Genomic DNA, 23220 nt, shown 5'->3' with positions numbered 1-23220 from the left:
TCTCCCTTCAACATATACCCAGAATCTGCTCGATTCTCAGCACTTCCACTCCTACCATCCTGATCCAAGCCCAGCAGCATCTCTGACTTGGAATATTCCAGTAGCCTACTAACTGATCACCCTGCTTCCACCCTCACTGTTCTCAACAGAGAAGCTGAAGTGATCCCATTTAAACCCAAGTCAGCTCACCTCATTCTTCAGTTCAAAATCCCCCAATGGCCACCACACCAGGTCCCTAACACCCCATCTGCTACTCTGCCCCTTCTCCCTTACTGTGGCCTTGTCATTCCTGGAACAAGTCAAGCCAGCTCTCTCCACAGAGGGCTTCCTACTCCCCCTTGTCTGCCTGGGACACTGTTCCCACAGACATGCACAGGCTCACTCCCTCACCTCCTGCAAGGCTTTCCCCACCCTTGTCCTCAGGGGGCCTTCCCTGGCCATCCCAGCTCAGATGACAGCCCCTTGCAACCCTCCTACAGGATCCAGCACCCCTGACTCTCTCTCACTGGAAGAAAGGCTCGCCAACAGCTCCACCGAGGTCTGTTTGACACCGTTCGTCACGCTCCTCACACCTCCTTCTAGGAGAGACTGATGGAGCTACACAGTCCCAGAACTGTCTTGCCTCCCCTCAGCACCCAGTCCAGAGCACACCCCTGCTTCCCTGAACACTCCCAAAAACATACGCCCAAAGCCCAAATCCTGTAAGTTCTTTCTAACACCCTCTTTTTTTTTTTGTATAAACTTTTTCTTTTTTTTTATTATGTTATGTTAATCACCATACATTACATCATTAGTTTTTGATGTAGTGTTCCATGATTCATTGTTTGTGCATAACACCCCGTGCTCCATGTAGAACGTGCCCTCTTTAATACCCATCACCAGACTAACCCATCCTCCCACCCCCCTCCCCTCTGGAACCCTCAGTTTGTTTCTCAGAGTCCATAGTCTCTCATAGTTCATCTCCCCCTCTGATTCCCCCCCCTTCATTCTTCCCCTCCTGCTACATTCTTCTTCTTCCTTTTTTTTTTCTTAACATATATTGCATTATTTGTTTCAGAGGTACAGATCTAAGATTCAACAGTCTTGCACACTTCACAGCGCTTGCCATAGCACATACCCTCCCCAGTGTCTATCACCCAGCCACCCCATCCCTCCCACCCCCCACCACTCCAGCAACCCTCAGTTTGTTTCCTGAGATTACGAATTCCTCATATCAGTGAGGTCATAACACCCTCTTTCTTACAGATCAGTCCCACAGTCCCCATGACGTGGGTTCTCCCTCAGGATGAGTAACGAAGCCACTGTATTTAACGACAGGTGTGCTTCCAGTGGCCTTTGTGGAGGACACTGACCACTGTCACGGGAGGAAAGGCTGGTTCCCATTCTTGGAGGGATCATAGGTGTCCTGGGAGGCTAACTGGCTTTCTTAAGGTGATTTTAGGGGCATTATGGCTATAACCTAGGGCAGCAGGAACCAGCCTAACCTACAGCTAGGACATAGTACTGGAACCAAATAATATTCAGAATGGAGGGAAATCAAAGGGCGCCTGGGTGGCCCTGTTGGTTACGCATCTGACTCCTGATTTCGGCTCAGGTCATGATCTGAGGGTCCTGAGACTGAGCCCCAAGTTGGGTTCCACACGCAGTGTGGATTCTGCTTGAGATTCTTTCCCCCCTCCCTTTCCCTCCTCTTCTGACCCCTCCCCAGGGGCATGCACTCTCTCTCTAAAATAAATAAGTAGGGGCGCCTGGGTGGCTCAGTCGTTAAGTGTCTGCGTTCGGCTCAGGTCATGATCCCAGGGTCCTGGTTTCGAGCCCCGCATCGGGCTCCCTGCTCCACGGGAAGCCTGTTTCTCCCTCTCCCACTCCCCCTGCTTGTGTTCCCTCTCTCGCAGTGTCTCTGTCAATAAATAAATAAAATCTTTAAAAAATAAATAAATAAATAGGGCGCCTGGGTGGCTCAGATGGTTAAGCATCTGCCTTCGCTCAGGTCATGATCCCAGACTCCTGGGATCGAGTCCCGCATCGGGCTCCCTGCTCAGCAGGGAGGCTGCTTCTCCCTCTGCCTCTCTCTCTCTCTGTCTCTTATGAATAAATAAATAAAATCTTTAAAAAATAAATAAATAAAAAATAAATTAATTAATTAATTAAATAAGTAAATAAAATCTGTAAAATAAATAAGTAATGGGGGGAAACAAAAGAAGTAATAATAATTTATGGAAGGCTTCACTCTGTGCCAGATCCTGTGCTAACTGCCTTGGATCTATTTCTCATTTAATCCTTACATCCCAAAGGTGGGTTACCATTCTTATCCCCATTCCAAAGAGAGGACTGAGGCACAGAGTGATTTGCCCATGATTCACGCATGAATCCCTATGTTATTAATCACATGACTTTCTGAAAAACTTTAAGGGTTTAACACACTACAGTGAAGATGCAGATCACGTTATCACAGAACTTGAAGGACAGAGCCCTGCAAAATGTCTTCAAACATTAACTTAGGGATTCTCCCAATCTTCTTGCCTGTTGTTCAGATGAAGGAATGCCCAGTGTAAAAAAGCTTTGCGAAATGCATCCAGATGGCAAATATACCTGGGTTATAGCCCAGAACCTATCCCAGAAGATTCTGACTCAGTGAGGCTAGAGGAGGACGTGAGCATCTGTGTTTTCTTTAAACAGCCCCACAGACTCTGCTGATGTGCACTTTGGGCTGGGTACCACTGTAGTCTCTGCAATTCCAAACCCAAACTTCCCTTACAATGTTCAGATGTCCGAAGACACAGGGGGGAATCGAAAACTGAGGCAGAGAAAACAGAAATTATAAAAGCTATCCCACAGAGAGTCAAGAAAAGGAAAGCTCTGGTTATATTACTTCTCTGTCCTTTTGCTGTGTCTGAATTACTCTACAGTTAACTTACTTTTTTTTAAGTAAGCAGGTTTGCAAAACGTTTACCAACAAATATTAAATAATCAATATTATCAATAAATTTTAAATAAACTTAATTATAATATGCTACTGAAAAGTATTTTCTTTCTCTCTGATTATTTCAATTGGCACTTCAGAGTCTCTTAGCAAGTAGCAGTTGATATGAGAAAATTATTTCTAATTCAACAGTTCTACACATGTGGTCAACAGCACCTGAACACTGGAGAAGAAATGAAGTTGGCTGGAAGGCATTTAGGTTCACAAATTTCACCACACACTACTTCCAAGTCCTCAATACTTATGTATGTATTTATCTATCTATTTAATCAACCACCACTAACACCCACTACATGTCAGACATGGCTCTAAGTGTTTCATTTAGGTTAAATATCATTTATTTTTATACAATCATCTATGAAGTGGGATTATTATCATCCCCATTTCTCACATCAGGAAACTGAGACCCAGAATGGTTTAGGAACACAGCTCATGAGAGGCAGAGCAACGATCAGCTTGGCTCTGGACTCCATGTTTTAAATCACTATGCTTAGTCTCCAAGAACCTACAAAAAGTGCAAGTCTTAACCCCAAACCTTGGCTTTCCCCACCCTACAGTCAACACGTGGCCCCAGCTTCAAGGGCATTCTCTCAATTCCTTTAACAGTTCACACTCCTTCCCTGCTCTAAGTGAACACCCCCTACACACACACATCCCGGTTTTGTTCTTAGCCCTCTGTTCTCAGGTTAACCATTATTGCCTAAATTACAAACTACAATGCACCCTGTATTTCTCAGCACTCAACGCAAAACTGTAATTATGTATTTCGTGGGCAATTATTTGCTTCCAGTCTTTTCCAACCAGGTCGTGAGTACATCGCACACCATGTCAGTCCTATTTACCATGGGTTCCCAATCGCTGAATACCCACCACCCACCCAAAGGGAAGGGCCTACCACAAAGTACACTCTCAACACTTTCTGTTGAATGAACGAATGAATGAAGTACACTCCACCTGGGCTTTCCGATATGTGACACCTATCTGTGCTCACAACGCTGCCCCCACTACACCCCTAGAATGTAGACTCCTGTGGCAGACACGCAAGAGCTCTGCAAAGTCCCGGCTCTGCGCACCAGTATTACGTGCTCCGGGGCAGACCATCCCCCCGCCCCAACACACCTTGACTGACCTGATCTCAGGTGCACAACGGGGACCCTGACATCCCCAACGGAATGCAACCTATTCAAGAGGGAGAACCTGAACTCCTCCTCCCCTATCAACACCAGACTTACTTGCTTCTCGTCGGTCTTCCATAAAGACTTTAGCCCCGAGGAGGCCAAGACCCCGCCGGCCTGGTTCAGGCCGCATTCCCAGTCACGCTCTCCCCAGGCCTGGCGCACAGCACAACGGAGATAATTATCCGCTCCGTGAATGAAGCCCCGCGCTGTGCCCTTCACACGAAACGAGGGTCGCACGAGGTGACGGCTACCTTTTGGCGAACAAGCGCGTTCTGGAGACACAGGCCCGCCTCCCACCCGGGCCCCAGCCCCCCGGGGACGCCGGCCCCTGACCCCGCGCCCCGCAGGCACCTCTGCACAGAGAAGCATCTTCGCAAGTGCCGCGCACTCCCTCGTCGTCTGTGTCTGTCGAGGAGCACGAACAGGAGCTGAAAGAGGGCGTCCTCAGACTAGTGGCCATGGCCGTGGAGGTTCCGGGGTGCTGTACCCACCGAGAACATCGAAGCGGGGTCCGCAGACGCCGGGGGAACGAGCCAGCCTCCGGGAAGGAAGGAGGACTTGGTTCCCCCGGGCTCAGCTGTTGGGGCTCAGTGACGCCGCTCACGTCAGCTGCCCTAACAACCTCCCGCTCATTGGCGCCTCTGCCCAGACGCTCACTGGACAATTTCTCCGCCCACTGGCGCCGCGGAAGGGCTCATTGGATACAAATGTAGCCCCGCCCACTACCCCCGGAGGGCGGCGGGGAGCGGGGTGGGGGGGCTGAAGTAAACAGAGATGGACGTAAAGGCGCATCGCAATGCTTTCCGGGAATTGTAGTCATGGGTGCGCGGGGAGTGCACCGGGTTTCTTCCGGCTGGTCAGAATATTTTCTACCTGTCATTCACTGGGGGCGGGGGGTGGAGGGTGATCTAGAGATCTTCAGCATTAGGGCGAAGCGCAGAGAATCCAGCTGGCGGAAAAAAGTGTTAGTGTTACAGTGACTTGGGGCTCAGTCTCAACCACTGAGCAAATGTTCATGGAGCGCTGACCCTGAGCCAGGAGTTGTGCTAAGTAAGGGCTTTGCGCACATAATCGCCTTTCAAATGTGGAGGAAAGAATGTGCAGAAAACTGGTACAATGCAAAACTGTGTAGTAGTGAAAGCCAACTAGAGCTGCCAGTTACAAGCATCAATGGCTGAAGTTAAGAAGCATACTATTCAGTGAAAGAAGGGAATAGAACATTTTTATAAAGTTCAAACCAAGCAAAATGAATGTTTAGAGAAAGGCACATATATGATAAAATACTGTACAGTAGAAGAAAGGAATGGAGGGGGGGAAACAAGAATTACCACATTGTGACCTTTAGGGAATGGGGAGGGTAGAACCCTGGAGGAGAAGGATTACAGAGGCACATCAATCATTTCTCAAGTTGCGGTGGTTCACAGGTGTTTCATTATTGTGCATATTTAAGATGTTCCTCATATATATATTTTGTACTGCGCTTTTAGAAAACATTTTCTAGGTAAATAAAGAAGTTTGTATGTTCCATTTCTCTGCCTGGAGCACTGAATGGATCTACTCAAACTTAAAGAACCTTGGATCACAGCAATTGCACTACTGGGTATTTACCCCAAAGATACAAAAATAGGGACCCGAAAGGCTACGTGCACCCCGATGTTTATAGCAGCAATGTCCACAATAGCCAAACTGTGGAAAGAGCCAAGATGTCCATCAACAGATGAATGGATAAAGAAGATGTGGTATATATATACAATGGAATATTATGCAGCCATCAAAAGGAATAAGATCTTGCCATTTGCAACGACGTGGATGGAACTGGAGGGTATTATGCTGAGCGAAATAAGTCAAACAGAGAAAGACATGTATCATATGACCTCACTGATATGAGGAATTCTTAATCTCAGGAAACAAACTGAGGGTTGCTGGAGTGGGGGGTGGGGTGGGAGGGATGGGGTGACTGGGTGATGGACACTGGGGAGGGTATGTGTTCTGGTAAGCGCTGTGAATTGTGCAAGACTGTTGAATCTCAGATCTGTACCTCTGAAACAAATAATGCAATATATGTTAAGAAAGAAAAAAAGAAGAAGAAGAAGGTAGCAGGAGGGGAAGAATGAAGGGGGGGAAATCGGAGGGGGAGAAGAACCATGAGAGACGATGGACTCTGAAAAACAAACTGAGGGTTCTAGAGGGGAGGGGGGTGGGAGGATGGGTTAGCCTGGTGATGGGTATTGAGGAGGGCACGTTCTGCCTGGAGCACTGGGTGTTATGCACAAACAATGAATCATGGAACACTATATCTAAAACTATGATGTAATGTATGGGGATTAACATAACAATAAAAAAAATCACATAAAAAAAAAAAAAGAACCTTGGATCACTTACACACACAAGCACAAGCACAATAACAATAAAAAGCCAGTGTATATATCTTAGAGCAAGATCATATATCAAAAGCTTACTTAGTATTTTATGGAGGGACAAGAGCTCATTGACAGCCAAAGTAGAAATGACAGTGGGGAAGGCTGAGGTTAGGGAGGCTTGCCAGGGGGGGTGGTGAGATGAAACACACCACTTTCTTTGAGTGGTCCGCTGCCAAGAGGGTAATGCAAACCACTGAATTAGCACAGTCTCCCAGCTTGACAGGGGACACATCCCATGGGTGTTAGTCAGTAATAAGTGTCAACGGCTAGTAGTATAACGTGTCAATCCCCTAGGTGTGGATTGTGAGGCTGAGGGTACTTGGAAGAAGGTGGAGGCAGATATACTGATATACCTCTGTCATTTTCTAAGCAAAGGACACCTCTGTTCTTTGCTGAGCTTTGATTCAGAGGTGACAATCACGATCTGGGAGGGAACTGGCAATTGTGGGCCAGCTTGTGTGTTAGCTCGGGTTCTGTTGGCTCAAGTGGAGGTCGCCATCTGTTTCCAAACTAATGTCCCATCCTTGCCAACAAGGTGAGTACAGATGTGAATTGACTGTATCTAGGAGGGAGGTGCCATCAGTGTGACCTCCACCTGGCCTGTATCAGTCTCCAAGGCTCCCCGCTGAGGTCGGCAACCACACGACCTGCTGACTGGTGTGCTTGAGTTCCACTGACTGGGTGTTGGGGCAGACAGACAGATCCTGTTGGGGAGAGTGCACCCCACGCACCGTCCGGGGGATGACCCTCTGTGCTATGGGTGGAAAGGAAGGAGGCCACGACCCCAGGGATAAGTAAAAATGGCTCCCTGGCTGCTTGCCCATCTCCCCAGCTGCTGCTCCTCTCCCTCTTCTCATGTGTCCTCCAGAGCCCTCAGGGTTTTGAGGTGCACATCCATGGCAGCCCAGGGCTCAGGAGTTGAGGAGAAACACAAAAGTGGAGGGAGGGCCGTTGGTGCTCCACTTCTTTCCCAGTGCAAAACCCCTCCTCCACACACTTGCTTTCTCTTGGTGTTGTTGCTTCCCAGCGCGTCCAGGGACTCATCTCGGGATCCAGGGGCTTGAGGCTCCCACTCCGGCCATGGACAAAATGATCTTCCTGGTAGACAAAAAAAAAACAGAGAAAGACGAGCAGGGTAAAAACACACTCTTCCACCCCACAAGTATATCCAGGAACAAACAAATATGAAAAGAGGAGGAATGGAAGAAAGAAAACTGGATACAAGAAGAAGAACCCTTCCCCCCCCCCCAAATTAATTGACCGTAGGTTCACAATTTGACCAATTGAAATTCCAAGATTTACTAAAATAATTTATATGGCAAAAGATAAAAGGAGGTCAATTGGCTTTTGTGCCTCTACAACATAGGTTCTGAATTAACTTTAATGTCTGCTAAGATGCACCAGTTGGCTCACTCATGGACTCTATACCAGGGCTCCAATTATGGTTATACCTAGTAAAATAACCATATTTTCTAGCTTCTGTATTTAATGCTTTAACATCTCAGACTTGCTGACTTTGGAGGGACTGTCCCTGGCAGGCTTAGTTAATTCCTAGAGATGGTCAACAGCTTGCCTGTGAGCACACCTTTCACATCTAAACCAATCAATACAGAGCCTTTACCCCCAAGCACCTCCTCTAAGAAGCTCTTACACTCAGGCCACTATCCCCTGCCCTCATCACCCCAGAGGCAGAGACAGATTACTCCAGACACCGCTATGGCCTAGAGCCCACTGAAATTATTCAAACTAGCCAGTCTTTTTTTTTTTTTTTTTTAAGATTTTATTTATTTATTTGACAGAGAGAGACACAGCGAGAGAAGGAACACAAGCAGGGGGAGTGGGAGAGGGAGAAGCACGCTTCCCGCGGAGCAGGGAGCCCGATGCGGGGCTCGATCCCAGGACGCTGGGACCATGATCTGAACCGAAGGCAGACGCTCAACGACTGATCCACCCAGGCGCCCCTCAAACTAGCCAGTCTTAAACCTGCTTACCCTGCCTCACCTGTCCCTTCCCATGGAAACCACAATAAACAGTCTTGCCCACATTTTCCCTTCACTCCCTCTTTCTCCTGACCAACCCTGGTGCTTCCCTGGGAGGCCCTCCATGGCTCTCAGAACCTCCTTTCTTGGGATCTGTAAATCTACAAAACTTCTTCCATTGTGACAGTTACTTCTATATCTTCCGAACTTATCATACCTGATTAAAATAAATCCTGGTCCCCTTAAAACCTCTGAGACCCCTAGGGGGACCTGGGTGGCTCAGTGGGCTACGCTTTCTGCTCAGGTCATGATCTCAGGGTCACAGGATCCAGCTCCATGTTAGGCTCCGTGCTCAGGGTGGAGTCAGCTTGGGATTCTCTCACTCGGCCCTTCCCTCCCCCCCCCCCCGCCCGCCCCACTGGGCTCGTGCACTAGGTGTCTCTCTCTTTAAAATAAAGAAATAAAATCTTTAAAAAAAACACAAGGGAGCCCAACAAATTTAAGGATGGGGAATATTTTGCTAATATAGATTTGGCCAGTATGTTCTGTTCCATGCGTATTTCAACATCCTCTCAGTCAAATGTGCCTTGACTTTGAAGGGGACACATTTTACCTTGTTAAGCACAGGGCACCCAAACCTCTCTGCTATCACAGGCATCTTTGTGGGCAGGATCTTACTGCACCCGTCTTTCTCCAGGAACATAGGTATGACATCACATTTATGACATCCTACTGTGAGGACATTTGTTTGACATATTGTTAAGGACATACAAGTGCAGGGGCGCCTGGGCGGCTCTGTCGGTTAAGTGTCTGCCTTGGCTCAGGTTGTGATCCCAGGGTCCTGGGATCCAGTCATACCTTGGATCCCTGCTCAGTGAGAAGCCTGCTTCTCCCTCTCCCTCTGCCCATACCCACCCCTGGTGCTCTCACTCTCGTGCTTTCAAGTAACTAAATAAAATCTTTAAAAAAAAAAAAAAAAGGACATGCAAGTCCGACATTTTTCAGTATTTTTGGGGTTCTGGAGGTGACATATTCCTTGTTTATAAATTTTACATAAGCCCATTTAGGCTGTTACTTCTCAATGAGCCCATGTTGGGTGGGGCTCCCCTCAACAAAAGGCTCTAGGATCTGTCCAAGTTAAAATCGCCTGTTAGGGGATGACTGGTTGGCTCAATTGGTGAAGTGTATGTCTTTGGCTCAGGATATGATCTCAGGGTCCTGAGACGGAGCTCAGCATGGGGCTCCATGCTCAGTGGAGAGCCTGCTTCTCCTTCTCCTTTTGACACACTCCTCCAGCTCAAGCTCTGTCTCAAGAACATAAATAAAATTAAAAAAAAAATATCACCCGTTAGTGCCCTAAGTAAAAAGGCTTTAGCAACCACCTCTCCAGCTTCCTGGAGTCCCTGGAATTGTCCATGGGCTCCCAATGCAAGAAACAGCCCTCCATGGCCCTGGGTTATAGACCAGGAAAGAAGCAATTGCTGACCATGCACTGGGCTCTCCTGGAAACGGAGTCTCTCACAGACTCTGAGCCTTCATATCCCGCTGTCTGCTATTCCTCGGGTCATGATACCCCCACCAGCTCAATGTACTTACCAAGGCCTTCTTGCTACAGGCTGAAGCCAAAGTCTGCATATCCGACCTGCAGGTGGGGGTGGCTGCTTCTGTCCACAGTCCATTGCAAGAGTCTGTGGTGCTGGAGGACGTCAGTCTTTCCTTCTACCCCTTGGTCACCTAGAGATTCCCTTGGGATCAACTGAGTGACCATCAAAGGCAGTTGATACATTTTGGTTTTGAAGACCAACTCCCCCTCTTGGTCACGTGACAATTTCACTTCCGAGAGAAGCACTTGTCCTACTCCTTAAAAGTTTCAGTCCCAGGTTGAAAATGATGTGGACACATCAGAGTCCACTGTGATGGAGAGCGTGAGATTAAGATTCAATAAGAAGTGTTGTCTTGGCATCAGGGAATATCAGAGGGCCTCTAATGGCCTTACTCTAAGTTCCCTTCCCCCTCTGCTCCCACAGATCAGGTCTCCTGGCCAAACAGCCCTCCTTATCCCAGGGACCGGGCACAGTTTCTCCCTAAGAAGTAAGGTCCTGTTCCCTGACAGCCTGTGGAATTATCCAGCAAGCTAATCATTCACTCCTGCAGGAAGTAGGGCTCACCTTCACTCTCTTGTTACTACAAAGTCTGCCCCCCACAGCCATTGTTCATTCTGCTCCCAGGTAAAACCCCCTTGTGGCCCTGCATGGAATGGGGTATGAGCATACATGGGTTATAAATTACTGTCGAACTCAACTGTTCAGCATCCGGGCATCCCATAACTTTAGGGTGGGAATCACTCCCTTTACCAATGAGTGAAGAGGAGAAAATGAAATCCTTCTGCTCTGTACCTTTGTCAAGGCACAATGATGAGGCTCATGAACTTGAAGTTATTTGGGTAATAATCTATATGGGGCTTGTAAGAAGGGCTAAAGGGCGGCCTGTATGTGAATGATGAGCAGGAGGGAAGGCTGCAAAAGCAAGGGCTTGGATGGTCTCTTAAAGGTCGAACTCCAGGCAGTGGGGGATCCCTCAAATAATGACAGCAGGGAAGTAACATCAGATTTTCATCTCAGTTCGCCTGACAGCAGCGTGGAGAATGGATTGAAGAGAGGCCGAGAGTGGAACCAGCAAATCAGCAGGCAGTCTACTGCACGAGTCTGTGCAAGAGACAGGAATGGGTGAACCAGAGCACTGGCAACAGAAAGGGAGGGAAGGATTTAAGATATTTGGCAGGCTGAAGCTACAGCAGAATGGAAAATTAATGGAACGAGGTCTTTAGAGAAGTCTGAATGGGGGGCCGCTGAGTGGCTCAGGCGGTTTAGCCTCTGCCTTCGGCTCTGGTCATGATCTCAGCGACCCGGGAATTAAGCACCACATCGGCCCCCTCCCCAGTAGGGGGCCTGCTTCTCCCTCTCCCTCTGCCACCCGCCCTGCCTGTGCTCTCCTGCTCTCTCTGTCAAATAAATAAATAAAATCGTTTTAAAAAAGAAGAAGAAGTCTAAATGGATCGTTTCCAGGGTACAATGGAGTAATTAGCCTGCAACTGCAAATGAGATTTGGAGTGGCTTTTGAGGAAATGAACAATGGACATTTGAAGTAAAAACCGATTAAATACTGATCAATAGGAGCTAGTTAAATAATTTAGGGTATATCCATAAATGCCTGCATTTCCTTTTAAAGAATAAGTTGGAATTCATTCACATTTGTGAAGATGTCGAAGGCAGAGTGATTTTTTTTTTTAAAAAGCAAGTCAGAGAATAGTCTATTCCCAAATAGACAAATAGACAAAATAGACAAATAGGCAAATATACATCTATTTCTAAAAGGCCTGAGAGAAATCAGGTTACCCATGGAATAGTTTCCCAGGCAACAGAAAATGAAATGGAAAAAAAGAATTAAAAATAAAAAAAGAAAGACAAAAGGGATGTAGCTGGGAAAATCAAACTTGCATTTTTTTTTAAAAAATGTATTCATCTTAAACTTTCATGCTATACACCCAGTTTCTCAAACAAAGCATATGTGCTCGTGTATTTGATAAGTTTGGAACATTAAAACAAGTTGATGTTTTCCTTACCAAAGGTATATGTAGATAGGTGCTCCTTATGAAAACATCAAAGCATTACAAACAATACTGGAAGTACCATTGACCACAGCCCCCAACCCCACCAGTGTCTACTCTCATAAGAAATAACCACCATTTTCAGTTTGGTGAATACCTCTGCAGTCATGAAAAGATGCCTTTTTTTGTTAACTCAAAAAAGAATATTTTTATTAAGCTGAAAGCAAGACTGCAAATATATTACGTTTTGCAAAAGGACATTTTGGGATAAGGTAAACACACAGAGCGACTTGGGGTCTTTCGAGCGCTGTCTCATCTCTGGCTTGAGAATCCTCTATTCCTTTGAGAGGCCTTTGGCCGCCATTCCAACCTTCTTGGCAGGTGACAGTATTTGGGGTGTGTACGTGGGCAAACCATCAGTGACGGCATTTAGAAGAAGGTGCTCCGATCCATCCGTTTCCGGTCCAGGTGGGGTAATAAGAGACACAGTTGTGGTGCGGGGCTTCGCATCTTTTTTCCGGGATGTGGATCCTAGGGTAGCGTTCAGACGTGGTGGGCCCTGTTTCATAGCCAGTTTTCCCCTTCCTCCGGAATCTGGGGGCTTCGTGTCATGAGCAGAGGGCTTTGGTGGTGGCAAAGCTGAATGAGATTCTGCTTCTAGAAACTGGACGAAAAGTCCTGAAAAAGAATTCTTGGCCATAGGTCGGTGATTTGGCTTCACACGTGTGTTGGGGGCGCTTTTGGATCCAGGCCCCCGAGTCATCCAGCTGGTAACACCACCTGGCCCTTCATTGAACAGCTGCCGCATCTGGTCTTCTCGGATCCCCAGCATGCTTCCCATCAACCTTAAGGCTTCCTGCCGTTCAGCATCAGGTGCTTGGAAAGATCCCAGGAAGAGGCTCCTTAGTAGGCTTTTGTCCACCATTCCTTCGGACTTACTGACTAAGTTCATCAGTTTCTTCTGTGTGTCCTCCAGGATTTCCTGCTGGACCTCATTCTGTTTCTGGAATTCTTGGAGTTGGTCTTCCCTCAGCTCCAAGTCAGCATTGGTTTTATGTAATCGTCCCTGCAATGACTTCAGTTTTCCTTCTAGGCTGTCTGCCTTTTCCATCCATTCGGCGAGTTCCAACTTGAGGTCAGCTAGGATGTGACCATACTGCTTCCCTTCTTCCTGGGAGGCAGCAAGCTGGAGCGCGGTGTCCTCTCTCTGCTGGGTCACCACCTGCAGCTGCTCCTGCAGCGACTCTACCTGCACACTAGCTCCTCGGCTGGCATTTTCCATGGCAGTGGAAGACAAAACGAGTTTTCCCTGCAAGACCGTCACTTCCTTCCTGAGTTGAGCCACTTTGTCTTCTGAGGCCAGAGCTTCCCGGCGATGAGCGTCTTCAGCTTCTAGAGCGAGGTGTCGCCGTCTCTCCAGCTCCTGGGTTAGGCGTAATTCGCTCTCACGTAAATGGTGAACCTCCTTCTGGAGGGCACAGGTTTCCATTTGTTTCTGTTTCAGGGCCAACAGGACTTCATCTCTCCCCTGTTGGCACAGAACTGTCTTTCCCTGCATTGATGTAAGTGCACTGACCAGCCGGTTCAATACCCCGGTCTCGTGCTCTTCTTTCTCTTGCAATAGTTGCTCCAAAGCAAGTGCCTTCTCTTTCATCGCAGCACCCTGGGATTCCTCCTCTCTCCGCATCACTGAAAGCAACCTATCTGTCTCTTGCAATGCCTCATTTCCCACTTCCTTTTCTCTAGAGTTTTCCTCGACTTTTGCATTTTCCTCTTTCAGTTGACACACATCCATTTCCAACTCTGCTATTCTCTCCTTCAGATTGGTGACCGTCTGCCTCAAAAGTTCATTTTCACTCACTTGGCTACGGAAGTTCTCCTGTAAAGAAAGCAAGTCCTCACTTTTCGCTTGGACTCGGAGCTCCTGATCCCGAATGAAGTTTTGTAGAACGGCCTGTTTCTCTTTCGGCTGCTCGATGTCAGAATCCCTGTGTTCCTGTTCTTGGCCTTCTCCTTCCCACGTGGCAGCCACTGAATCGATCCATCTCTGCTTATCTTCCTGGAGGGCTCGAATCATTCTATCTTTTTCTTGCATGGATTTTCTCAGCTCTTCTACCTCCGCTTGGAGCAACTGAGAAGCCTCACTCACTCTGTCAGATTTCATGGCCTCCAGAGAGTCCGCTGACTCTGAGGAGTCGGGGGAGGGCTGGAGGAAAATCACGTCCAGTTTCCCTAGAAGGAGATCCTTGGCATTGCAAAGCTCCCCGATGCTGAGCTGAATTTGTGCCAGTTCCTTCTCTAAATGTTGTAATTTTATTTCATTGCCTTTGTACGTTTGGATCAGGTCACTAGAGGTCATCTCTAGTTCAGAATCCTTCTCGCTGCTGGCGAAAGCCCGCGCCTGGAGTTGTGCCAGAGCTCTCTGAAGCTGGGGTGACTCACGCTTCATATTTTGGACTGTGGTCATCACCTGCTGTTTCCACTCTTCCATGATCTTCACTCGCTGTTTTAATGTGTCCCGTTCCTGTAGAAGCTGCTTGAACTGATCCATATTAACGCCTCGAACCTCATTACCAGTGCTGGATGGTTGCAGGAGTGTCAATAAAGTCTGACATTTCTGACTTAACGCATCCACTTCGAGGTCTTTCTCTCGAACAATGTGTGATAAATTCTGAATCGTTTCTCTAAACATCTCCTGACTACTACTGTCAATTCTAGTGGACAGTTTTTGATTTTCCTCTTGCATCCGCCGGAGGTCTGCTTCTGTGGCAGCCATTCTATCTGCCATTTTGTCATACTCTGTCTTCAGATTGCTGTTCTCCCTCGTTTTCTCATTTAAGACAGCCAAGACCTGTTCGCTTTTCCAAGCATGCTCCTGCAATTGCCGCTGAAGTCGCTCCACGTCCCCGTTCTGGCTGTGAGAAGCCGCAGAGATCCTGCTGGAAAGACCCTGAATCTCCAAGTCTTTCTGCTGGATAATCTGAGTTAGTTTACCAATCTCCTCTTTGGAGAGCCGATCGATCTGTTCCGTCAGTCGGATGTTCTGTTCAGTTAGAAGCTTCATCTCCAGTTCGTGTTCTTTGATTCCTAGGACTGATCTTTGAGTTTCGGCTTCACGTGAATCAAGCTTTTCGCTTCCGTTTTCTCTAGGAAGAGGCTGACTGCTTGTGACTTCCACATCATCACAGTCTTCTGTTGGAATGTGCTGGCTTTTGTCAGGCAACCGGGCTTTCATTTGTTCTATCGTGTCCTGCAAATGCTGAATCTCCTCGTCTTTCGCTGAAAGGAGCTGAGCGTGCTCAATATTCATCTGCTCCTGCCGGTATTGGAGATGCTCCACTTTCTGCTTCTGCTCTTGTAAAGAATGAAGCAGTCCTATCTTCCCCTGCTGCTGGTTGTGAATGATCTTCTGTTGCTCTCTGATTTCCTCCTCGAGATCATCCTTTAACTCCTGCAGTTGAAACACCTCACACTCTAGTTCTATGATCTCGTCTAGGATTTTAGGGTCGACCGCAGGAACAGAGCGACTCTGTTGTCTTAGGCTCTCCAGTTCTTCTCTCACATGATGATTTTCGCCTGTCACAGATGGGAGACACTTGTCTTTGTCCTCCACGGATGGCTGGAAAATGTCATTGCTTCTGAAGGTTTGGGTAGACTGGCCGAATTCCTCCTGAAGCTCTGGACTTCCTGTAAGTTCTTCAATATACATCTCTTTCTCTTTAATGAGTTGTGTCAATTGCTTCTGCTCTTCCAGAGCAGAGGACAGCATTTCCTTCGTTTCTTTATGGTCGGCGTCCATCTGCTCGATCCTCTTTTTGAGGTATACTATTTCCAGGTCTTTCTCTTGACTGTGTTGAATGAAATGCACATGCTCTAAAGGGGACAATTCTTTGATAGTTTGCTCATACTTGTTTGTTTCCTCCAACAGCTTCTTTTCCGCCCGAGCCAATTTTGCTATTAACCGTCCTTTTTCTATTTTTAAAGCCCTCACAGCAGTGTTGTTTTCCAGAGAATCCTCGTTGTTCCGGAGAATAGATTCTTCCAGCTGATGTCTTACATCCTGGAGCGCCAAAACCAACTTTTGGTTTTCTGCTCTGAGATCAGAAGCAACGTTGTTTAAATTGTCATTCAGCCGCTCCATTTCTGCAAGCTGTTGCTTCAACCTTCTAAGCTCAGTTTCCCTTTCTTGAAGTAAGTCATCTTTCCCATGACCGGCAGACTCTTGATGTTGCAGGTCTTCTATCCGTTTTTCATACTCGAGGAGTTGTTTGCGGTGCCTGTCAATGATGTCGGCCAGTTTTTCTTGATGGACACTGTGCAGTATCGCAACTCCGAGTTGATGTTCCTCCATCTCCCTCATGCGCCTCTCTTCTAGGTCCCTGATGGTGCTCTTCAGTTTCCAGATGGCATTGGAGTCTGAGCTATTTGGTCCCTTGGACAAATGTTTCCAAAGTGTAAGATCAGCCTCCAGTGTTTTGATCTCATTGAGGAGTCTATTGATTTCTGTCTGAGATGATATGACATCAGCAAAGTCCATCGTGAGATCCGAGTTGTAGCCGGTCAAGGAAGTCTCACTGCCATCCACTCCCCCCTGGGAATGGCCTAGGCCAGAGCCCAGGCCACCAACCCAGGAGCACATCTCCGCGGGTCATATAACTGTCGTGGTCCGCTGTGGAAAAGCGTCCAGCGCAGTCGGACTACCCCGCCAAGTGTCCCAGAACCCCTGCTTGCGCCAGGCTAAGAATCAGAAGACAATAGGCGTTTCTAGGCAACGTCTGCGTGGGCCCGGCACCCGCCTCCCCTGCGCAGGCCACGTTGCTACGAAAGGCCGAGGCCTCGGGCCTTCCCAGGGCCGACTCTGGCCACTGGTGCCGGTCCCAGCCGCTCAGCCCCACGACTTCCCACGCAGGGTGGGCCCCTTCCCCTTCTCTCCCTGCTTCCTGGCTGTCCTGGGTGGGCCCCTAGTGAGTGCTCCTGCCTGACTGCCCCCAGGTGCCTGCCCACAGAAAATGCATGTGGCCCGGGACTTTCCCCCTAAGTGGTATCACGGTACACAACTCCTGCGGCTTGAGCTTTCCACACAACAGTATCTTTTTAATCGAGGTGACTAGTACACAGGCACACGCATCCATTCACCTAGGAGAGCAGATCGCAGGTGCATTTGACAAATATCTACACCTGCGCAGAGTCACGGCCCTCAAGGAGACTTTGGGCATTTCCAGCCTTCAGAGGCTCCAGAGTCTATTGATTTGTGTCTGCGATGAGATGACATAAGCAAAGTCCATCGTGAGATCGGAGTTGTGGCTGGTGAAGGAAGTCTCACTCACTCCTGAATGACCTGTCCCTCCCCTCCCGGCCAGGTCTGTGAGGACAGTGTGTCCCACAACGGGGTTTGGGGGTTCATAGGCTCTCACGAGCACCCTGCAGGTTAGCTGCCTCCCTCTTCTGTGCTGACTAGTCCCGGCAGGGGGTCGCGGGCCGCGATGGCGGGCCGGGTTGGGGTGCTACCCGCTGTGCGCAGGGCGGCCTCAGATCTCCCGCTGCGGAGGCCAGGGTGCTTGCTGCGCCCCTGGCCTGGCCGGACAAGGCTTGGCGGGCGGAGCTTCTGGATGGACGTGGCGAGGGCGGGTTGCCGGCCTAGGTGGGGAATCCGTGTAGCTGCGTTGGTGGGCCCCAGAGCTGCCTGGCCCGAGCCCCGCAGGTCGCCGCCGCCACCATAAAGAAGCAATTCGACCACATAAAGCAGCTGGCCAACCAGACCGTGGGCAGGGGATTGTTCAGATCCGGGCTGGCCTGAGAAGCGCCCGGTGGAGACCGGGCCAGGTGCTGGGGGTTGAGGGGGTGGGGACGGAGGGCGGCCGCTCCGCTAGCCCCCTATTCTGGTCCTCCGCCGCCTCCCCGCGCCAGGGTCGCCGGCGGCCCGTAACCCGGAGCTGTGCCATATGAGACTTGTCGCCCAGCTCTTGGCCGCCAACCGGGTCCCCGCTGCCCATGGTTCTGGACCCGCCAAGCATGGCTGTTGAGTTCATTACCTCTCAGTGTGGACTGCTTCCCCTCGCCCCTTTCCCCCCGCTCTACAGATTCCCTCAGGAGAGTGTTTCATTTCTAGCCACATAAAGTCATGGGTTTTTGTTTCTGTCTGCAGCTATTCACACATGGTGCACATGTTCTGGGTGTTTATGGGGAAAGGGAGCTGGGTGGGTCTGCCCCATAGATGGCTGTCTTCTTCCTGCGGGCATGCCAGTCCATCTCCCCAGCGTTGGAGTCCACAGCCAGGAAGATCATTTTGTCCATGGCCAGAGTGGGAGCCTCAAGCCCCTGGATCCAGAGATGAGTCCTTGGACGTGCTGGGAAGCAACAACACTAAGAGAAAGCAAGTGTGTGGAGGAGGAGTTTTGCACTGGGAGAGAGTGGAGCATCAAACGGCCGACCCTCCACTTCTGTGTTTCTCCTCAGCTCCTGGGCCCTGGGCTGCCATGGATGTGCGCCTCAAAACCCTGAGGGCTCCGGAGGACACACGATAACAGGGAGAGGAGCTGCAGTTCGGGAGATGGGCAAGGCCACTCCCATTGCCTGAACCACAGTGACTCAGGAAGCAGCCAGGGAGCCATTCTTACATCTCCCTGGAGTCCCGGCCTCCTTCCTTTCCTCTTCTGTACAGTATTTTATCATATATGTGTGTATCTCTAAACATTCCTTTTGCTTGGTTTGAGCTTTATAAATATGTTCTATTCTTTCACTGCATATAATATTGCTTAACTTCAGCCATTGATGCTTGTAACTGGCAGCTCTAGTTCGCTTTCACTACTACACAGTTTTGCATTGTACCAGTTTTCCGCACATTCCTTCCTCCACATTTGAAAGGCGATTACGTGCGCAAATCCCTTACTTAGCAGAACTCCTGGAGCAGATTGGGCGCTCGAGGAACATTTGTTCAGTGGTTGAGACTGAGCCCCGACTAACTGTAACACTAACACTTGTTTCTTCCGGCTGAATTCCCTGTGCTGACGATCCTGGTACCTTTTCCCCTTTGTGAATGACAGCCTAAAATGTTCTGAGCAGCAAGAAGAAAACCGGTTCTCTCCTGGGGCACCCAAAACTACAATTCCCAGAAAGAATTGCCGTACTCCTTTGCGTCAATTTCAGTTTACTTCGCCCCTGAGCGGGCTTCCGGGTTGCGTGGGCGGGAACGAAGAATTATCCAATGATCGCAAACGCGGGTGGAGGGGGCGTAGAAATTGTCCAATGAGCGTCTGGATTGAGGCGCCAATGAGCCGGACGGTTTCTGCGTCATTGAGCCGCGCGAGCTGAGCGCGTTGGAACCCAGCCCATCTGTCCTATCCTCCAGGCGGCTGGCTCGTTCCCTCCGCGTCTGTGGGCCCCGCTTCGATGTTCTCGGTGGGCGCAGCACCCCGGAACCTCCACGGCCATGGCCACTAGTCTGAGGACGCCCTCTTTCAGCTCCTGTTCTTCCTCCTCGACAGACACAGACGATGAGGGAGTGCGCGGCACTTGCGAAGATGCTTCTATGTGCAAGAGGTGTCTGCCGGGCGCGGGGTCAGGGGCCGGCGTCCCCGGGAGGATGGGGCCCGGGTGGGAGGTGGGCCTGTGTCTCCAGAACACGCTTGTTCGCCAAAAGGTAGCCGTCACCCCGTGCGACCCTCGCTTGACACCTGTGAAGTGCACAGCGCGGGGCTTCATTTATGGAGTTGATAATTATCTCCGTTGTGCTGTGCGCCGGGCCTGGGGAGAGCGTGACTGGGAATCCGGCCTGAAACAGGCCGACGGGGTCTTGGCCTCCTTGGGGCTAAAGTCTTGCTGGAAGACCGACGAGAAGCAAATATGTCTAGTGTTGATGGGGGAGGAGAAGTTCAGGTTCTTCCTCTTGAATAGGTTACATTCCATTGGGGATTGTCAGGATCCCCATTGTGCACCGGAGATCAGGTCAGTGAAGGTGTTTGTGTGTGGCGGGGCGGGGGGGGGGGGGGGGGCGGTGAATGATCTGCCCGGAGCACGTTATATTGGTGCGCAGAACCAGTACTTTCCAGAGCTCTTGCGTGTCTGCCACAGGAGTCTACATTCTAGGGGTGTAGTGGGGGCAGCGTTGTGAGCACAGATACGTGTCACATATCGGAAAGCAAGAGGCTGGAGTGTACTTCATTCGTTCACGGAAAGTGTTGAGAGTGTACTTTGTGGTAGGCCCTTCCCTTTGGGTGGGTGGTGGGTATTCAGTGATTGGGAACCCATGATAAATAGGACTGACATGGTGTCCAATGTACTCACCACCTGGTTGGAAAAGACTGGAAGCAAATAATTACCCATGAAATACATAATTACAGTTTTGCGTTGAGTGCTGAGAAATACAGCATGCATTATAATTTGTAATTTAGGCAATAATGGTTAACCTGAGAACAGAGGGCTAAGAACAAAACCGGGATGTGTGTGTGTAGGGGGTGTTCACTTAGAACAAGGAAGGAGTGTGAACTGTTAAAGGAATTGAGAGAATGCCCTTGAAGCTGGGGCCACGTGTTGACTGTAGGGTGGGGAAAGCCAAGGTTGGGTTAAGACTTGCACTTTTTGTAGGTTCTTGGAGACTAAGCATAGTGATTTAAAACATGGAGTCCAGAGCCAAGCTGATCGTAGCTCTGCCTCTTATGAGCTGTGTTCCTAAACCATTCTGGGTCTCAGTTTCCTGATGTGAGAAATGGGGATGATAATAATCCCACTTCATAGATGATTGTAAAGATTAAATGATACTTTAATGAAACACTTACATTAATGAAACACTTAGAGCCATGTCTGACATGTAGTAGGTGTTAGTGGTGTTTGAGTCCATAAATAGATAAATACATACATAAGTATTGAAGGCTTGGAGGCAGTCTGTGGTGAAATTTGTGAACTTAAATGGCTTCCACCCAACTTCATTTCTTCTCCAGTGTTCAGGTGCTGTTGACCACAGGTGTAGAACTGTTGAATTAGAAATAATTTTTCTCATACCAACTGTTATTTGCTAAGAGAATCTGAAGTGCTATCAAAATGATCAGAGGGAAATAAAATACTTTTCAGGGGCATATCACAATTAGGTGTATTTAAAATTTGTTGATGATTTGATTTATTTAATATTTGTTGGTAATAGTTTGTGCAAATTTGCTTACTTAAAAAAAGAGTAAATTAAGTGTAGAGTAACTCAGACACAGCGAAAGAACAGGGAAGTAGTTTAACTATAGCTTGCATTTTCTTGACTCTCTATTGGATAGTTTTTATAATTTTCCTGTTCTTGTCTGCGTCAGTTTCCAATGGCCCCCTGTGTCTGCAGCCATCTAAACGTGGTAGGGGAAGTTTGGGTTTGGAATTGCAGAGACTACAGTGGTACCCAGCCCAAAGTGCACATCAGCAGAGCCTGTGGGGCTCTTTAAAGAAAACACAGATGTTCACATCCTCCTCTAGACTCACTGAGTCAGAATCTTCTGGGATAGGCCCCGGCTATAAAGACCAGGTATGTTTCCCATCTGGAAGCATTTCATGAAAGCTTTTTTTGCACTGGGCTTTCCTTCAGGGGAACAACATGCAACAGGATTGGGAGAATCCATAAGTTAATATCTGAAGACATTTTGCAGACCTCTGTCCTTCATATTCTGTGATATCTTGATCTGCATCTTCACTGTAATGTGTTAAACCCTTAAACCTTGTCAGAAAGTCGTATTATTAACATCAGGATTCCTTGCATGAATCATGGCCATATCACTTTATGCCTCAGTCCTCTCTTTGGAATCAGGATAAGATTGGAAACCCAGCACAGAGTGTAGCCTTCAATAAAGTATTATTACTACTTTTGATTTCCCTCCATTCTTTTTTTTTTTTTTTTTTACAGATTGTATTTATTTTAGAGAGTGACTGCATGAGTGTGGCGAAGGAGAGGCAGAGGGAGAGGGAGGGGGACAGAATTTCAAGCAGAATCCACATTGATTTTGGAGCCCACGTGGGGCTCGAACTCACAACTCTCAGATCATGACCTATGTCAAAATGAAGAGTCAGACGTTCAGCTGACTGGGACACCCATGCGCCCCTTGATTTCCCTCCATCTGAATATTATTTAGTTGAAGTTACTGACTGTGGGTTAGGCTGGTTCCTGCCGCCCTAGGTTACAGCCATAAAACCCCTAAAATCACATTAAGAAGGCCAGGTAGCCTCTCAGGACACCTAGGATTCCCTCCAAGAAAGGGAACCACACTTCCTCCTGTGACGGTGGTCAGCATCCTCCACAAAGGCCACTGGAAGCACACCTGTCGTTAAACACAGTGGCTTCGTTACTCATCCTGAGGGAGAACCCACGTCATGGGGACTATGGGGCTGATCCGTAAGAAAGAGGGTGTTAGAAAGAACTTACAGGATTTGGGCTTTGGGCGGATGTTTTTGGGAGTGTTCAAGGAAGCAGGGGTGTGCTCTGGACTGGGCGCAGAGGCGAGGCGAGACAGTTCTGGGATCGGGTAGCTCCATTAGCCTTTTCTAGAAGGAGGTGTGAGGATCGTGATGAACGATGTCATTCAGAAGGAAGGCACTCACTCGTATCAGCCGGGAGAGAGGAGGATTTGCGTTTTGGGGCGGGCACGACAAGCTGGTTTTTGTCTGTTTGGACAAAAGAGCAAGTGGTCCTATTTGGTGTCCCTTCATCACCGGGGCCACGGCACGTCGAGCTGCTGTTCTGCGAGGTCATTTGTGTCCAACCGGAGAACCACGTGGCGTCTCCTTGAGCACCAGGCCCGCTGCGACCAGCCGTGCAGCCCGGCTCATGGTGCCAGGCCACCTTCTCGATGTCAGCACTGCTCTTCCTTCTTTCCCAGTGGAGGGAGGAAGCCTTCAAAAGACAAATAGGTGTTTGCAGGGCAGAAGAAACTAGCCTGGCCATGGAAGCCCAGGGCTGTGTCATCGGCACCTGACGTTGGGCCAGGGAGCGGGGAGCAAGAGAGAATTCTGGAGAGGTTGTCAGAGAATGATATGTGGGAGGACCAAGGGGTCAAGTGGGGGAGCTGACGTGCTCCGGGTTTTCGGACGG

The 23220-nt window shown here is 48.8% G+C and overlaps 2 protein-coding genes, 1 long non-coding RNA gene and 1 pseudogene across 19 annotated transcripts in view; 2 read left to right on the top strand and 2 right to left on the bottom strand.

The window, feature by feature from the left end:
- Window positions 1-7711, bottom strand: part of LOC118550307 (uncharacterized) — a 114090-nt gene extending 106379 nt beyond the window's left edge. For 10 of the 16 annotated variants that reach the window (XR_013448801.1, XR_013448796.1, XR_013448798.1 and 7 more), the window contains exons 1-2: window positions 6530-7710; window positions 4513-5734 (exon numbers count right to left, since the gene is read on the bottom strand). The gene's annotated coding sequence lies outside the window, so the exon portion shown is untranslated. Of the gene's footprint in view, window positions 1-4512; window positions 5735-6529 lie in introns of those variants that run through there. The other 6 variants (XR_013448795.1, XR_013448793.1, XR_013448792.1 and 3 more) reach the window with 2 other exon arrangements.
- The window catches only part of LOC144382244 (uncharacterized), a 129776-nt gene extending 111033 nt beyond the window's left edge, over window positions 1-18743 (top strand). The window contains exon 3 of the long non-coding RNA XR_013448809.1: window positions 18444-18743. This is a non-coding gene — a long non-coding RNA (uncharacterized LOC144382244). The remainder of the gene's footprint in view (window positions 1-18443) is intronic.
- LOC144382241 (thyroid receptor-interacting protein 11 pseudogene) lies at window positions 11823-16905 on the bottom strand (annotated as a pseudogene).
- Window positions 18744-19458: 715 nt separating the features above from the next.
- Window positions 19459-23220, top strand: part of LCMT1 (leucine carboxyl methyltransferase 1) — a 48923-nt gene continuing 45161 nt past the window's right edge. For both annotated transcript variants that reach the window (XM_036090481.2, XM_036090480.2), the window contains exon 1: window positions 19459-19706. In XM_036090481.2, coding sequence (XP_035946374.1) covers window positions 19661-19706 — 46 coding nt within the window. In that variant the 5' untranslated portion in view covers window positions 19459-19660. The remainder of the gene's footprint in view (window positions 19707-23220) is intronic.

The sequence above is a fragment of the Halichoerus grypus genome, chromosome 6 (assembly GCF_964656455.1).
Source record: "Halichoerus grypus chromosome 6, mHalGry1.hap1.1, whole genome shotgun sequence".
Classification (NCBI taxonomy): domain Eukaryota; kingdom Metazoa; phylum Chordata; class Mammalia; order Carnivora; family Phocidae; genus Halichoerus; species Halichoerus grypus.
Note: the sequence above shows the minus strand (reverse complement) of the source record. Positions and strands in the feature narration are given on the sequence as shown.